Source organism: Microtus pennsylvanicus, chromosome 4, assembly GCF_037038515.1.
Source record: "Microtus pennsylvanicus isolate mMicPen1 chromosome 4, mMicPen1.hap1, whole genome shotgun sequence".
NCBI lineage: Eukaryota > Metazoa > Chordata > Mammalia > Rodentia > Cricetidae > Microtus > Microtus pennsylvanicus.
In genome coordinates, this window is record NC_134582.1 from 112964709 (window position 1) to 112981703 (window position 16995).

General features: G+C 41.1%; 1 protein-coding gene across 11 annotated transcripts in view; it reads left to right on the top strand.

Moving 5' to 3' along the window:
* Nucleotides 1-16995, top strand: part of Hecw1 (HECT, C2 and WW domain containing E3 ubiquitin protein ligase 1) — a 237636-nt gene that overhangs the window by 83745 nt on the left and 136896 nt on the right. For 6 of the 11 annotated variants that reach the window (XM_075970173.1, XM_075970170.1, XM_075970175.1 and 3 more), the window contains exon 2: nucleotides 3311-3368. The exons of the other annotated variants lie outside the window; for them this stretch is intronic. In XM_075970173.1, the coding sequence (XP_075826288.1) occupies nucleotides 3342-3368 (27 nt within the window). In that variant the 5' untranslated portion in view covers nucleotides 3311-3341. The remainder of the gene's footprint in view (nucleotides 1-3310; nucleotides 3369-16995) is intronic. 11 annotated transcript variants of the gene reach the window in all.

The window sequence follows — 16995 nt, forward strand, 5'->3', positions numbered from 1 at the left end:
ATTTCATGTTAACTTTGACTTCAGAAAAGGAGGCCATTCAGTCAAAGTGAAGACTCATGAACCAGAATGATACCTAGACTAAAAGTCTACATGGATTTCATAAGCTAGGACTGGCATCTCTTTGTTCTATTCTTTCAATGTAGCTTTAAAGAGATTCCTGAATTGTTGATAGTATGTTGATGCTGAATGTTCTAGTTTCTTTTCTGTTGCTCAGATCAAACATCCTAACCAAAAGGAGCTGGGAGAGGAAAGTCATTTCAGTTATAGGTTACTGTCCATCCCTGAGGAAGTCAGGGCTGGAACTCAGTCAGGAACTTGAAGCAGAAACTAGGGAGAAATACTGCTTGCTGGCTTACTCACAGGTTCATACTTAGCCAGCTTCCTTATGTAATTCAGGACTGTCTGCCTACAGTTCCCCACGCCCTTCTGTGTTAATTAATAACCAAGACAGTTTCCTAATCCAGCAACATGTCCACAGGACAGTCTAATCTGGGTGTTCTCTCAATTGAGAATCCCTTCTCAGATGATTCTAGGTTACATCAAGTTGGCAACTAACGCTAACTAGGACACTCTATTTCTTGTCAACCTGACACACAAACATATCAATTTAATCCATAACCATTCATCCCTTGTCCTCAAAACCTAATGTTAATATTATACTAAGTCTTTAAGAATTTTACCACCTTAAAAATCTAAGATCTTGGATGGGTGTAGTGGGGAGCTGTGGCTGGGATGTAAAATACATAGGTGAATTTTAAAAAATCCAAGGTCTCTTTAAAAATCCCATTTCCTGACTGGATTCTTGTAAATTATTTTCTTAAATGCTGCATACTTATTATTCCAAATGGGGCATTCAAACAAACAGATCAAAGCAAAATTAAAATTCAGTAGTGTAAATCTTAATCTTACAGCACCATGTCTGACATCTAGAATTCATCAAAGAGTTTCCTGGCTCCGAAAAGGCTTGGGCAACCCTGCTGCTCCAGCTCTGCCATCTGCAGCACACATGGCTTTTCTTATGGGTTTCGACCTCTACCTCACACCTTCCAGCTTCCCTTGGCAGACATCTCATTGTCCCGGATCTCCAGTATCCTGGGTTTCCATTGCAGCTAGGGCTGCATCTTCCCTAATGACCTTCCTTGCCCTCTTCACAAGGACTTCAACTTTGTCACATCTTGCCAAGCCTCAGCTGATGTCCAGGACCCCTCAAACCTTTAAAATCAGTATCACCAGGGCAACTTGTTCATACTATTTGCTAAGTTATACTGCCATCTTGAAATGTAGCCTTGGCCTTCTAAGACCATATTTTCCGTGTGCTCAGCCTGAGGAATAACTTTCCTATTTTCCCAATGAAGTACAGATTTCACCCTAAGGATATTGATCTCTTTGTAATTGCCACTGACTCTTCAGTCCCAGCTGCTCAGATTCTGCACCAATACATCGCACAAACACCTCCTAGTCCAATTACAAGGACTTTACTCTCCTCTGAAAGCCCACATGCTAGCCCTCCAGTGGTTCCTTTTCTGTCAGAATTCTTACATCCCAAGCTCCCATTACAACAGTCTGTTAAACACATATGCACACACACACACGCACACACACACACACACACACACACAAACAAACAAACACATACACACACACAACCTTCCTCAATGGCTTTTCCAGCTCAAAGTTCCAAATATTTCCACAGTCTTCCAACAAAACTGTACAAATGGTCAGGTCCATCACAGCAACACCCTATCTTGGACCAATTTTTGTCGTATTTTACCTCCTGTTGCTGTCATAAAACAATCTTACCAAAGCAATTTCAGGGGCAAACGGGCTTATTTCAGCTAATCTGTCTTAGTTATTGGTCCATACTTGTCTAGAGACACCACAACCAAGGCAAACCTTACCATTTAACTGGGGACTTGCTCATAGTTTCAGAGAGTTATTCTATAACCATCATAGAGGTAAACAGACAAGCATAGTATTAGAGCAAAAACTGAGAGCTTTACACAATGTTCCACAGGCAGCAGTCAGAGAGAATGACACTGGTCCAGGCGTTGACTTTTAAAACTTCAAAGCCCACCCCAAGCGCTATACCTCCTCCAACAAGGCCACACCTGCTAATCCTTCCCAAACAGTTTCACTCTCTGGTAACTAATCACTCAAATACAGGAGCGTATTGGGGCCATTCTTATTCAAACCCCCATTCTATCATTTAAGGAAATTATGGCAGGAACTCAGATAGGAAACTTAGAACACAGAGGATATTGCTTGCCGCCTCATTCATAAGCTCAAGTTTAATTAGCTTTCTTCCATAGCCTAGGACCACCTGTCTAGGGTATGGGGTGGCCCACAGTGGGCTGGGTCCCCCTAAATCATTTAATAGCTGCTTCACTTTGCTTATGTTGCTCTGATGAACCACTCTGACCCACAGCAACTTAGGGAAGGATTGGGTTTGCTTCAGTTACAGGTTCTAGTCCATCATTAAGAGAAGTCATGGCAGGAACTCAAGCAGGAACTTGATATGGAAACAAGATGGATTGCCACTTGTGGGCTTGCTCACAGGCTCCTGATTAGCTAATTTTCTTTCCCCAATGCCCAGGATAGTACCACAATAGGCTGTACCCTCCTGTATAATCAATTTAATCCCCCACAGACAAGCTCTACAAATATCTCAGTCTAATCTGATCCGTTCCTTGACTGGAGATCCCATCTCATATGACTCTAGGCTTTTAAGTTGACAATTAAATCTAAGTAGGACACTGGACTTTGGAGGTGATAGGGCTATAGTGGAAAATCCCTGTAAGGGGACAGTACATCCTTTTATATCTGAATAGATGCCTAAATAAGTAAGGTGCTAAAATGAAATCCATGATATGCTTACCAGTTTAATCATACACACAATTCCTTTGTCCTAGGTAATACTTATGCATAGCACATATCTGAGGTTTCTTTTATCTACTTTTATTAAAGGAATGAGCATGCAAAACTTCTCTTTTGTAGACCCCCCCCCAAGAGACCAACTCTTTGTTTACTGGAAAGAGAAAACATAATTTCCTATTACATTTAGTTCTTAAGACTAAGTGTTAAAATTAAAAAAAATCAAATTATTTGTGGCGTAGCATATTATTTGTAGTATTTTACCTATTTAGTCAAAACAATTACCAATTGTTATGTGACCTTTATCCCTTTTACATGTTTTTCTTCTCTAAGCAAAGGATGTTGGTGGGCGTGGGGCATGCTCCTCTGTGTGGGTAATGTCACTGTTTTTCTTTGCTTGGAACACAAGCTAAGTTAACCTCGTTGGACTCTTTCCCAGGAACTGATGCGCATACACGTGGTGGTTCATTATGCTGCTGCACCTGTGTAGTGTGAAGGTCAGTGTGCTTTTCTGATTATAAGAAACCATCCATGTCATTCCATTATAATCCCTTCCACTCATAATGGAATGTGCCTGAGCCCAGAAGCTACTGAAGCTGCCCAGCCCAGAATTTCCTCAAGTGCAGTCTCAACATTTGAGATCTATCACCCATCCCTTCCATGACCTGCATCCCCCAAGAATCCAACTGTGCTCCATTTTGAGATGATGTTATTTGCATGTCAAGTCCTTCTTGTGTGATGTGTATGTACCGTTGTCACAAGTAAATTTTTATATGTAATCAAATGCACTGTGATGATCCTTTAAACATTGTAGTCAAGAGTTTCACTGGGCCATAGGTAATTATGCAACAGTTAATATGGGTACTTGGCTATATGCCTTAGGGTGAGAACAATGCATTTTCTTTATTCAGAGTCAGGGACTCTGTAAGGATATACAGCAAATAGAATGGGCCTTTTGCTCTTGTTTCTAAAGGCTTATCATGGAAGATGCTGTCAACCAACTTCTCTCAGAATTCCTGCCAAATCCCCTCCTTTTCCTTTTCCTGTGCCATTGTTCCTAAAATTCCTTCCAGGGAGAGACTAACCAATGTCTACCCCTTCTCCTAAGTTCCCAGTTACAAACACAGGCAAGGTTTTGCAAAAGTTCACTCTAGAAACCAATGAGGTGAGGAGGAGTTACTTACAGGAGTGTGGGCACTCTTGCTCCCAACAGTTTGCACCTATAAAACCTTATCCAGCAGGGATGAGCTCCCCTCTCATCAGCATGGAGCCCCAACTTCTCTAGTCAGTCCTAGCCTCTAAAGGCTCTGGCCCCTCACCCAGGCTGCTTGAGTTGTCAAGCAGGGAACAGCTGGATACTCAAATGAGAATCCCATGGCCCACTCTGCCCCTCTCTGCTGGGCCTTAAACAAGAATGGATGATCTCTTGCAAGGCAGAGGTACAGCTGAATTCCCCAAGATGGTGGTTGCTTGGCTCAGAGGACAGTCATTCAAGACTGTCATTTCCTTGTGATTATAGCCCTTTTCAGGAACTGCTGCTCATATTTTCTAGTCAGTGTGTGTCATAATTTACACTGCATGCTTTCCCTATGAGTTCACTTTCTAAGAGGTAGGTGAGATAATTGTTCCTGTTTCATATGAGAAGGAGCTGGGCTACTCAGGCTGGAATGGATGCTACAAAGTCTTGGTTGGTGAGTGAGAAGCAGTGTTTCAACTATGGCACATGTCTGAGTTCGAATCCCTAACTACTCGATCCCTGAATTGCTTTGGTAATTTGCTTTAGTTGGGCATTAAGAGAAGCTTTGCTAAAGAAAAAAATAATAAATGCTTATTTTGCACATTACTTTGGGAATTTACTAAGTACAACCATTTGTATTTAGCTTGTTCTTGAATTAACCATGTAGGAGAAGGAATAGAGCCCCTGTTGCTCAATGTGTGTTGGTTGGTGAAGTGAGCAAGAATGTGAGGCTATGCTCATGCACAAGTGATTCTCTTCTGCCACATTGCTGCTCTCTCATACACAGGGTGACTTTCTTCATTAGATAGCTATGACTATGGAGGGAACCCTAAAGCCAAGTTATCTTTAGTTAGAGGTCTTGTTCTTCTAAACACAAGGTAAAACATTTACACCTTAAATCTAGATGTCGCTTATCTCCAAACAATCTTCCTCTTTGGAACCCTTGTTCCTTATTTCCTTATTCTCTCTCTCTCTCTCTCTCTCTCTCTCTCTCTCTCTCTCTCTCTCTCTCTCTCCCTCTCTCTCTCTCTCTTTCTGATGAGAAAATGGCCATCTTTGTTAGATAGGGGAGGTATGTTTTGAATTAGAATTTTGTTTGTTTTGTTTTTTGTTTTTCAAAACAGGGTTTATTTGTAGCTTTGGAGCCTGTCCTGGAACTAGCTCTTTTAGACCAGGCTGGCCTCAAACTCACAGAGATCTGCCTGCCTCTGCCTCCCGAGTGCTGGGATTAAAGGCTTGCGCCACCGCCGCCCAGCTTAGAATGACTTTTTGATTATTAATTAAATTTTTCATTTATTTTACACACTTACTACAGTTCCCCTCCCTCCTCTCTTCCAGTTCCCTCCTCCCCGCTCCCATCTACACCCCTCACCATCCACTCCTCTGTCCCCATTCAGAAAGGGACAGGCCTCCCATGGGTGACAACGAAGCATGGCACATCAACTTAAGGCAGGACCAAGCTCCTCCCCCTGCATCAGGGCTGGACAAGGCAACCCAGCATGCGGAATAGGTTCCCAAAAGCCAGCTCAAGCACCAGGGACAGGTCCTGATTCCACTGTTAGGAGCACCACAAACAGACTAAGCAACAAGTAACACAACTATCATACACATTCAGAGAGCCTAGGTCAGCCCCATGAAGACTCCCTGGCTGTTGCTCCAGAGTCCATGAGCTCCCAGGAGCTCAGATCAGCTGTCTCTATGGGTTCCCCCATCATGACCTTGGCTCCTCCCGCCCATGCAATCCCTCCTCCCTCTTTTCAACAGGACTGCTAGAGCTTGCCCAGTGCTTGGCCGTGAATCTCTGCATCTGCTTCCATCAGTTACTGGATGAAGGCTCTCTGATGATAGGTAGGGTAGTCACCATTCTGATTATCAGAGATGAACAGTTCAGGCACCCTCTCCATTATTGCTAGGAGTCTTAGCTGGGGTCATCCTTGTGGATTTCTGGGAGCTTTCCTGGCACCAGCTTTCTCCCTAGCCTTGAAACACGCTCCCCCATCATGACTTCTCTTTCATTACTCTCCCCCTCTGTCCCACCACAAACCCACCCAATTGGATCCCTCATACTCCCACTCCCCCTGTGCCCACCTCTCCACCCCCAGTTTACCTAGGAGATCTCTTCTATTCCCCCTTCCCGGGGAAGTCCATGAATCCCTCTTTGGGCCTTCCTTGTTACCTAGCCTCTCTGGGGCTGTGGGTTGTAGCACGGCTTTAGGGTTCCCTCGGTAGGGAACATTTACTACCTCCAAACTGCGTGTTTAACCAAGCCTAGGCATTTAAGTCTGCACAGACTTCTTAATTAAAATGAAAAATTATCTGCTTCAAAAAATTGATTAAAATGGTAATTTGTAGTAAGAACTCTACAAAAACTACATATGAATTAAAATGAGATGCTAAAAATAAGGAATTAATTTTTAAAAAAAAATTTAGAATTTATATCCAAACTAAAGACAAATTCTAAAAACAACACCCTACTTGTTGGATCATGACTCAAGGATGGAGTTGTGTGAGGAGAATTCTGAGCGCTTGTGGGAACACCAAGAAAACAAGACAGGAGTCTTGGGATCTCACTTTCTTCCTGGAATGTGTTTTCTTGCTCCTCCCAGGTACAGCAGACAGGAGTGGGTTTACTTTAGATTATTCATTACAACTGGCTATTGTTAGCCGTTTATATGCCTCTATGGGGGAAAAAAAACCTGTTTTTGCCATGTGTAGCTTGTCCTTGTGATGGTATACTTTACTCCTATGATCTTCTTCAACCACAGAGGGTAAGTTGTCTGATGCTCTGAATAAGGTTAGCTGTTGCATAAAGAAAAAGAAAGAAAGCCATGACTAACGCCTAGAGAATGTGTTAGGTTTAGGAAACCCTGAATTTGTACATAAGCCAATCTAGTAAACGTCAGGGGACAGGCTTAACATGGTGACTCCCCTGTGCCATCACCATATCAGAGTTCATCAGAGGCCTTGCCCTGCTCCTTTCACTCAGCGTTCTCCCCAGTCTCCCTCATTGGGTACCACACCAGTCCTTTTAGTCCCCCGAGCTTTGCACTGGCTCTTTGGCTGTCGAGCTACAAAGAGAAGCTTTTATAAAGCACCAAACAGCACCTTTCAGGTGTTTCCCTGGTGTAGGGCATTCAAGTCCTTAAACCATCCTAGCTCTGGTTTCAGTGGGTAGGGGTGGGGCGGGGGGAGCTGCTGCAGGATCCTGGATTCTTTAGCCTAGAACATAGGATTTAGCGGAGACACACAGTTACAGAAGAAATGGTTTATTAAGAAATAGTACGTTTCCAACAATTGGAAAGTGGTCCAGAGCAGAGAGAAAAGTTAGAGGCCCAGTGAACTTATTTACAAAGGACTGGGACTTCTGTGGGCTGTTTGAACAGTGCCAGCTTTCTTGGTATGTGCATTTGTGAAGGTGGGGCATATGTTTCAATCTTCCTCTCTGAAAAACTATTTCTTTCACATTTTAATTTTATTGTCATTGTTATAAGGCCATTTGTACTTCCATTTTTTTATTGGCCTACCTCAATTCATCCCTAAGAGCTGTGGTTCCAGAAATCTCATGGGGAACTGAAGAATGATACCTACTTCTGTCTTCTTCTTGCTATTTAAATGTGCTGACCTTGCTGAAAAAGGACCATAAAGCTCTCTTTCTAGTCTACATATTGAACTAGAATGCATAATTTTGATTTGCTATATGGGAATTGGAATTCTCGTATCACAAATAATTTCTTTTGTAACTGCTCTATCTCAAAAGACTTCAATTTTTAAGGAGGTTAAAAACACAAGGTCTAAACAAGAGTGACATCATTGTACCAACCTATTATCCCCCAAAGCCAAAGAGTCAGGAAAGTTATGACCCTGTATTATACCAAGAGATTCATCCTACCTTGTTCTCACGGGTGACGACCCTTGAAAAATAAACACCTGTGGTTATATATTAAATATGTAGCACAAAGAATTTCAAGAAGAATTCTTGTTATGAATAGTAGAATGGATTTTAAAAGAAAATAGTATGAGATTATAATCACCAAGTTTATATTATACCAACCATACTGAAAGAAATAGTGAAGAATATAAAAGCATAAAGTAAATGCTACAACTACTGATATATTTATAAATATGATTTATCTATACATTTAATAAGTTAAGAATTTTTACTGTTTGAAGACAGTTTTTAATGATCCTTCAAAATATTTTTATTTATATGCATACATAAGAATCTGTATGAATTTTATAGATACCACATCTGTTCAGGAGCCTGGGGAGGACAGAAGAAGGCATAGAATCACTGGACCTGGAGTGACAGGTGGTTGTGAGCTGCCACGTGGGTGCTGCGAACCAAATCTGGTCCTTTGTAAGAGTACTGTATGCACTTAACTTCCAAGCACCTCTCCAGCCCTTACAGTGAAGGTTTAAGTCTTTTAACAGTTCTTGGATATAAGATTTTCAGACTGTATTTAAGATATTTTGAAGGCAGTGATGACTCAAAAGGGAGAAATCATATTTCAAATAATATTTTAGTTGTTTCAGTTAGCATAGAGCAGGCCTCTGTCCACTCTGACAAAATGTCATCAAACATCAGAAGATATGTATATCTTTGACAAATATTTCTGAAGATACTGTAGTTTATGAGCATACTAGATAGCTACATGTTTCAGAGTACCTAGAAACATGTTGCTCTTCTTGAACTACATATTATGACTCTTGGCTACGCTTAATCTGTGAAGACTACTCTAAAACTCTCATTGTGAGCTAAAATTAACTTCAGTTAATTCAACTATTTTAATTTATGTGACCACTCATTTATAAAGTAATTGGTACCATATAAGTGATACAAAACCATTTCCACATATAGACAATGCATGTGTACACATAGCCACATAAAAAATTAGATGGAAAAGCAAAAATTTTTGTAGCTTTAACTTATGTTTATCATCCTGCTGAAGCCAGAGTCCTGAGCAGTCAGTGCTGTCTGGCTATATGCTCTGTTCTCTTTGGCCCCAGAAGCTGAGAGGGTTGAATGCCCAGGGGTCTCTGGTCCTGCTGAAGCCGGAGGCCACACTTTTTAGTGTAGACTCTTGAGGTGATTGTTAAGCAATCCTTAACCAAAGCCTGCATGCACTTCTAAAGACATGGAACTTCCTAGAACTAAATAGAAAACTAGATCTAAAGTCACAGAGCCTAAACTAATCGGTTCAATTAGAGACTCAGTAGAAGCAAAAACATTGAAATAGGAGGTTTGTTATGCAGACTTAGGTAACAGTTTTTCCCTTTAGAGGATAAACAGTAGAAGGTGGCCTGCTGAGATAACCCTTATTTCCTAAAAGACTGGTCCAGCCTGTTAAGAAATAGGGCAGAATTTTTTTTCCTTTCCTTGAGAGTCTCTTTGTTCTTATTGTGTTGTTAGCAATACCGTATTTTATTCATGTGAAGAGACACTCTTCCACCAGGTCGCGTCTAGGTTCCCTGCTGAGATATTGTAGTCATAAGAAATGTGTCCCTTATCTAGGACAGTCAGCATGCTGGGTGAACGGTTAATGGGATTTGGGGCAACTAATCCACTTATGTATCTCCTAGCTTCCTCCTAGATCGTGTGTACAAAGAGGAGGACCAAGTATAGGTCTTTCCACCCTTTAGCCAAACCTCCCATTAACTGGTTTATACTGGGCCAGATGATTTTAAAAACAGTATTAATCTTTTCCCCTTTAGAATAAAACTCCAGCCCTGTCCTGGAGCAGGAAGTGCAGGGGCAGAGACAAGAAACAGAGAGCCTCTGGAGTGCAGAGAGCACCCCTCTCAGCTGGTGAGAAGTCCTCAAGACTACCTGATGTCTAGAGCATCCCCAATTCTGTCACTCACCCTCAGGCATCCCTGCTGAACTGAGTATAACACACAAGAGGGTTAGAACATGGGCTGGAGACCCAGTGCTCCGGGCTTACTTAGCCTAGTTGGGGTTTGAAATGAAGACTTGCATTGTCTCTCCAAAGACTAAGACTTGCAATGCTGGGATACAAATCCCTACTACAGGCATCTCTGAAGTTATTTATTTAATCTTGGAAAAAAAACAGTGTCTTTTTGTCTTTTTCTTATAAAGAAAAGCTTTGGTTTGCTAGGGAAGCGGCCTGCCTCCATGAATATTCTGGTCTTTTTCTGGATTGCCATATGCATTAAAAGTACAAACAGGGAGGTGCTTTTCTTGTTTGTTTTTTCCTCATGTTTAGGGGAGAAAAAGTCCATACCTCTAGGACTAGTACCATCTCTCCATGCCTGAGTCTGCAGTCCATACAGATCTCAGAGAAGGTAGATAGAAGAAGTCAAGGAATAAAGTGGTTGCTAAGAAAGGCACAGTTTCTAGGAAGATGGGGAAACAAAGCATCCTAGGCTAACTTGAAGTTTTAGTCTTTTCAGGGGAGCTACTGTGGAATGTGATGCACGATTTTGAAGTATGCCATGATGCATGAGCATGTGTGTCTGTCTGTCTGTCTTGTCTGTTTCCAACCTAAGCTTATGGGCAGAGTATTTCATCATGGGAGTCTTCAGGCACTGTGTACCATACTGTCTCTTATATACTCAATACGCGCATGCAGCTCCTCTTGGGCACACCCAGGAATGAGCAGGTGTAAGAGATTAGAAAGGTGACTCCCAGCTGGCTCACCAACTGATCCTGGTAGATGCTGGGGTTCAGTGGCACCCATTGGGATTTACAAGTCCTTGTTTCCTTTGCCTATGACTTTTCATGAAAAACAAATGACTATAATTCATTTCTTTTTAGAAACTGTTTTTAGAAGAAAATCCTAAATTTAAGCATGAGTAATGGGAATATGAAAATCAGTAATCCTAGAAAGGGCAATGACCATGGCCATGCTAGTTCCAGAAGAACCTTATCCTTGTGCACCAGGATGTGATCCTTTGAATTGTTTGTTTCTTGTTTACTTGTTTTTTAAGAGTTGAGTGGTCCACAACCACCAGTGAATCCAGTTTCGTGAGACCCGACATTCTCTTCTAGTCTCCATGGACACCCACAAACCCACAGCAGAAACGAACACATACATACTCACAAATAAAAATAAAATAAGTCGTAAGAAACAAACCTCCTAAAACATAAAACTGTTCATGGTCTCAGCAGAGTGAGTGTATTTGAAATCTGCATACAGAGGTATATTGGGAGCCATTTCCTCTATACTTACTAGAAAGCTTCTAAAAATATAATTGTAGCTTGGAACAAATCCCGCAACCAGAAAAGTTGACGTCTGTCACCTTAAGTGGGGAGGGGCAAAAGCAGAAAGGGCAGCAATGTGCTGCTTTTGATTTGGGTGGTAAAAATGTTCTCCTGCTGAGCGCTTACATCCTCTTATGCATGGGTCTAGGATTATTATTTCTACAGAGAAAAGCAAGAGAAGCTGAGTGAGGGGTGTTTTAGGATGTAGGGATCAACAGTCATCACTGTGTTACTTATCTTTGTTTTGGGGGAAGTTTGAGTTCTTCCATTAGCTCACAGGTGTAGGTATTCTCTGGGTCCTAAGTTACCAGGTAAGGTCCCTTGGCCTGGAGTCGCTGGTTTTATCCTGGAAAAATGAACTCAGCTGGTTGGTTTCCCAGCAGAATGAAAGACTGAGGGGTTCTTAGGACCACCACCTTTGAGGACCCAACTGTGTGTGTGTGTGTGTGTGTGTGTGTGTGTGTGTGTGTGTGTGTGTGTGTGTGTTTCTTTGAGTGGTTTACAGGGTTAATTCTCTACACTTGATTTAGGATCTCTTTTAAAAGGAGTATTTGTCTTCTGTTCTGCCACATTCTATCACTGCATGAACTCAACTTTTCTGGATGAGAGGAAATGAGCAGTGTTTTCCAGCATTCCTATGGGAAAGTCTGCTGGCTAGACATCACAAGTAGATCATAAAGTTTCAGAATAATTGTGTGAAGATGTGTTGCTGTGATTCATCTAATGAAAAGCTGAACAGCCAGTAACTAGGAGAGAAAGGGACTTCCAGCAGAGGAAAGAAGAGGAGATAATCGAGGCATACAGGAGATACCAAGGCTACACCATGGAGGCATGGAACACGTCAGACATACAGAATGGGAGAGAGGTAAAAGCCACAAGGTAGAAGAACACAGATTAGTAAAAATGTGTGTTAATTTAAGTTATAAGGGTTGTGGGCAAAGCCTAAGCTAATGGACAAGCTTTTGATGGAGGAAGGTCATTGGCTAATAAAGGAACTGCCTTGGCCCATTTTATTGGTTAGAACATAGGTAGGTGGAGTAAACAGAACAGAGTGCTGGGAGGAAGAGGAAGTGAGCTCAGACTTCACAGCTCTCCTCTCCGGAGCAGACGCCTCAGAGAGATGCCATGCCCCAGCTCCGACCCAGGATGGACTTAGGCTAGAATCTTCCAGGTAAGACCGGTGCTCACAGATTATTAGAGATGGGTTGATCGGGATATTAGAATTAGCCAGTAAGGGCTAGAGCTAAAGGGCCAAGCAGTGATTAAAAGAATACAGTGTCCGTGTAATTATTTCGGGGCATAAGCTAGCCGAGCAGGCGGCTGGGGTGTTGGGGACGCAGCCCCGCCGCCACCCTTATTACTACAAGCTTTCATAATTAATAGGTTTCCATGTTGTTGTTTGTGAGCTGGCAGTCCAAAGGAAAATCTGACTACACCATAGTCCAAGGTGAGACTCTAAGGCTGTTTGCCTTCTGTCCATGGGTGATAGATGTGACCCTTTGCCAGTTTCCCCATATCTTTATCACCTAGGGAACCTTGGCCACTGCCTCATATCTAGGTAACTCTACCATGAGAATTTTCCCAACAAGAAGAAGCATTTTTGGCACAAAGATAAACTGCTTTTACTGTCTTTCTTACTCCCTGTTCTAATAATAGTTCAAGTGTCATTCTGAGTCAACACCCCAGAAGACCAGAACCAGAGCTACTAACACAAATCAAGCCATAGCCCTCTATGAGGCTGTCTTGTTGAGATACAAAATCTATCATTTTCTTTCTAAGTAAGTGCTTTTATAAAAGGCCTGAACTGTGCTATAAATATTATATGTATCTTTTCTCACCTAAAAGAAATTGTACTTCTATCTAAAACCAGAAAAGGCAGAGGAAGAAACACATGTGGAACTCAAGGCTTTTAACTATTTTCTCATGGCAGCAGGTAGTATAAAACATGTGTGTCATCTAACAGTTTTGTGTAAGCACTGTAGAATGAATTATTTTTGTTAGGCAAAGGAATTGCATCTCCACAGGCAGTCATAGATGCCTCTTTTCTTGTACTGTTGAGTTTAAGTCTTTTTTTTTCTTTGTCAGTAAGAATGAAATGTTCCTTTGCATAGCTTTTTGTCTTCAGCTACTGCCCATATGCATTGGGCAGAATTCTTAAAGAATGGGGCATTGCTGATATTCTGCAGTATCATACAGTGCATCACTGATGTCATTGCATCCCCGATGCAGGTCTTGTTTACACCACTTTAGACAACAAATGACTGTTTTCATGACCACCATAGTATATGGATGATCAGTGTGTATTTATTTCCCCCTTTTTCTTGTTTTTTTTTTAATTGCAAAGTAAAAGATTTAGAAGTATTTTGTCCTTTCAGTATCCAGATAGAGACTGTCTTGGCCCAAAGAAGTCTCGTGGATGATTAAGAATTAAACATCATACCCTGGAATCAGGATCCAGTGTCACAGTTCAGTCCACCTTAGATTATGTGGACTGAGGCATGAACCGATTACTCATTATTCACCCAGAAACAACTTATTCAAGTGTCTCCTTTGTCCCCCACACAGTCACTGTCTGAAGGATACAACTTTAAGCAAACAGATCTCTGCCTTAGCAGGCATTTCATTATACTGAGTGAGGGAAAGCTGTTAGAGCATTTTAGAGTAAACAGTATGGAACATTTTGTAAAGACTGGTAGCACCAATGAGAAAAGGCAGGCAGAACCGTGGTCCCTCTGGTACTGCAAAAAAAAAAAAAAAATACAGCCTGGTGTTCACCAAGTCTGTGTTCGTCTCAGCGCAGTAAGTTTACTTGAACTAGTGAGGTTTTTAAGATTCCATTTGCTTGATGCCCTTCTTTATGAAAAGACAATTTTTAATAAAATTCAAAGACTTGGTTTCTTTTAGGGAAAAGGCAAAAAGGAAGCTCTTGCAGTTGTTCCTGGCCATGATTGACAGAAGGTGGGCCCGGAGGACCTTGTAAGGTTAGAGAATATGGAAGTTTGAATGAGAAATGTACCCATAGGCTCAGATATTTAAACACTTGGTCTTCAGTTGGTGGTGCTGTCTGGGGAGGCAGTGCAGACTTGCTGGAGGAAGTACATCACTGAGGGCGGGCTCTGAGTTCGTAATCTCACCCCACTTCCAGTTTTCTCTCTGCTTTGTGTTTGTGGTTGAAAATGCGATCTTTCAGTTTCCTTCTCTAATTGCTGCGCCTCATCACCACGATGGACTCTTATCCCTCAGGAACCATAAACCAAATTAATTCTTTTTTCTGTAATTCTTGGTCATCATACTTTTATCACAGTCATGAAAAAGTAACTGATACAGAGGATTATTTGGCTTCCAGAAATCTGTCCCTACAGCTTCACCTTCCTGCTGGCCTTAGAAGGTGACCCTTGTCTATTTTGATGCCATTTTTACAATAATTGATTTCCTCCATCTGGACGGTGAGTCAGTGTAGGTCTCCTCCTTAACAGAAGATGCTCATGGTTTTTTTTTTTCCTCTTCTGAGTCTATCTGCCAATCGCATTTTAGAGACTTGACTCTCCTTGAGGGTTATAAGGAACTATAAGGTACAAAGTTATCACAGCCACAGGCTAAGTTTCCTGGGGGAAAAAAAAGTAAGCCCTGTTTTCATAATCACTGTTGTTTTTACGTTCATTAATAGGACCGAAGACTCAGTGTGGATTTGTAAAACTGTATTTATTCCTATTTGCCACCATCGCAGATCTAAATATAAAATGTGCTCCCGGAGATACAGGTTCATTACACTCCTACCTCATTAAAATGTCAGCCTATTCTCTGGTTATTTCATCTTTTCTGGTACAATTTTATCCATAAAATTATTCTTAGTCTCCTGTTCTCAAATGTAATTAGCTAAATGACATTATGATCTCCCAATTACTGTCTACCTCATTTCTACATGTCTTCTCAATGTTCAGGATGTAATCACAACAATAACTTTGGCAATGACATCTTAGCTAGACTCTGTGCTCCCTAGGATACATTCTTTGGCACCCTGGGTTCACATTAACAGGGTACCAGGATCCAGCATGTCACACCCTCCCCAGTCTCAGCTAGTTCAAGCAATGTTGGTGTAGTGTTAGCTCACCTGATCTAACGTACTGAATATTTCCAGTGTCACATAACCATCATTGCTGCATTCTGATAACCCTATTCTAAGCAATACTTAACTCTAGTTTTACCTAATCAGATTTCCCTATTCCATAGTAAATAATAGATTTTTTGCAATACTTTCTTCCTATTGCATGTCTTCCTTTATTTCAGAAGTATGCTTGGGTATCATCTGCAGATTTTTTTTTGCCCCAGTCACTGCACCTATCAGTGAGAAAATATTTGCCCCTCACTCCCAATGCTCTGCTTAATTTTTCTAAGGCTGAGTTTCTTTACAGCTGCTCTTGTACTATATATTACTACAGTCGAGATCCAACATCTTTTGCATCATGTGAGAGCTAATAAAGAGTTGGAAACATAGACTCCAGAGTGCAAACCAGCAATCATAAATTACTACCTACAATTTAAAATGACTTTAGGAAACTAATATGAACATTTGAGTTGGAAAAGTATTTGTTTATACCCAGTGTCAGTCTATTTCCTGGCTTTCTTTGTGTTAGACATACTATGCTGTGAAACTTCTATCAGTAATCTATGGATGTGCTCTGACCGTTGGTTATGAGTTTCCAAAGTCAGATATATACACATTCATCTTGTAAACTTTTATCTTTGGTAGTGAGACTGTTTGGGTATATTTTACTATGCCATTAGCACTGTAATGTCTGTGGAAAATTCAATAATTATAAGATCCTAAATAAATAGTCATAAGTGGAAAAGTAAACCCACACTACAGCTTTAAAACAGAAACATGAAAAAAACAAAGTGATTGCTATTTAATTGTATAGACTTTGAATATCTAGTAAGATAGTGCAGAAATTGTTAAGAAACAGGCAATAACCCACCTAATGCAAAGTCTATTTCTACCCATATTTTCTTGGGAAAGCCTCAGCCCTGTCTTTTATAATCTTGCCTACACAACAAAATTCCCCACATTTTTAGTTACCAAGATTTACTTATAGAGAGGTTGTGCCCTAACTTTGGGTCAAGACATCTGCATTTAAAAAATAATCCATGGGGTCTGTGGCTATCCTTTTTTTCACTGAAGGTGATAATTGTATCTATTACTGTCTTCATTGCTGCCAGAAGCTACTTAATGGGAAAGGATTCATTTCAGCTCATAGTTTCAGTCCATCATGGCAATGATGTCATGGCAGCGTTGATGATCACTGGAGCTCATGGCAGAGGCTCCTCACATGTTGGTGAGTCAGGAAACAGAGCTAAAGAGTAAATGAAAAGTGGCTAGATAGTTTAAAGTTCCCCATCCCATTGCGCTACATCTTCCAGACAGTCCCTGAAAATTAAAGGTTCCACAGACTTCCAAAAGTGGCACCCTAGATGAGGACCCAGTGTTCAATAATGTGAAATTACAGAAGGTATTTCATTTAAACTATAACAATAAAAGAGTAACTTCTTTGAGTTCTTCATTAAAAAAAAATGGTTAGTGGAAATATTTTGCCGCGTATACATATATAAAGAAAATCGAAATGAAATTACCAAATAATGGGGGAGGCAGAGTCCCAACTGGCCATAT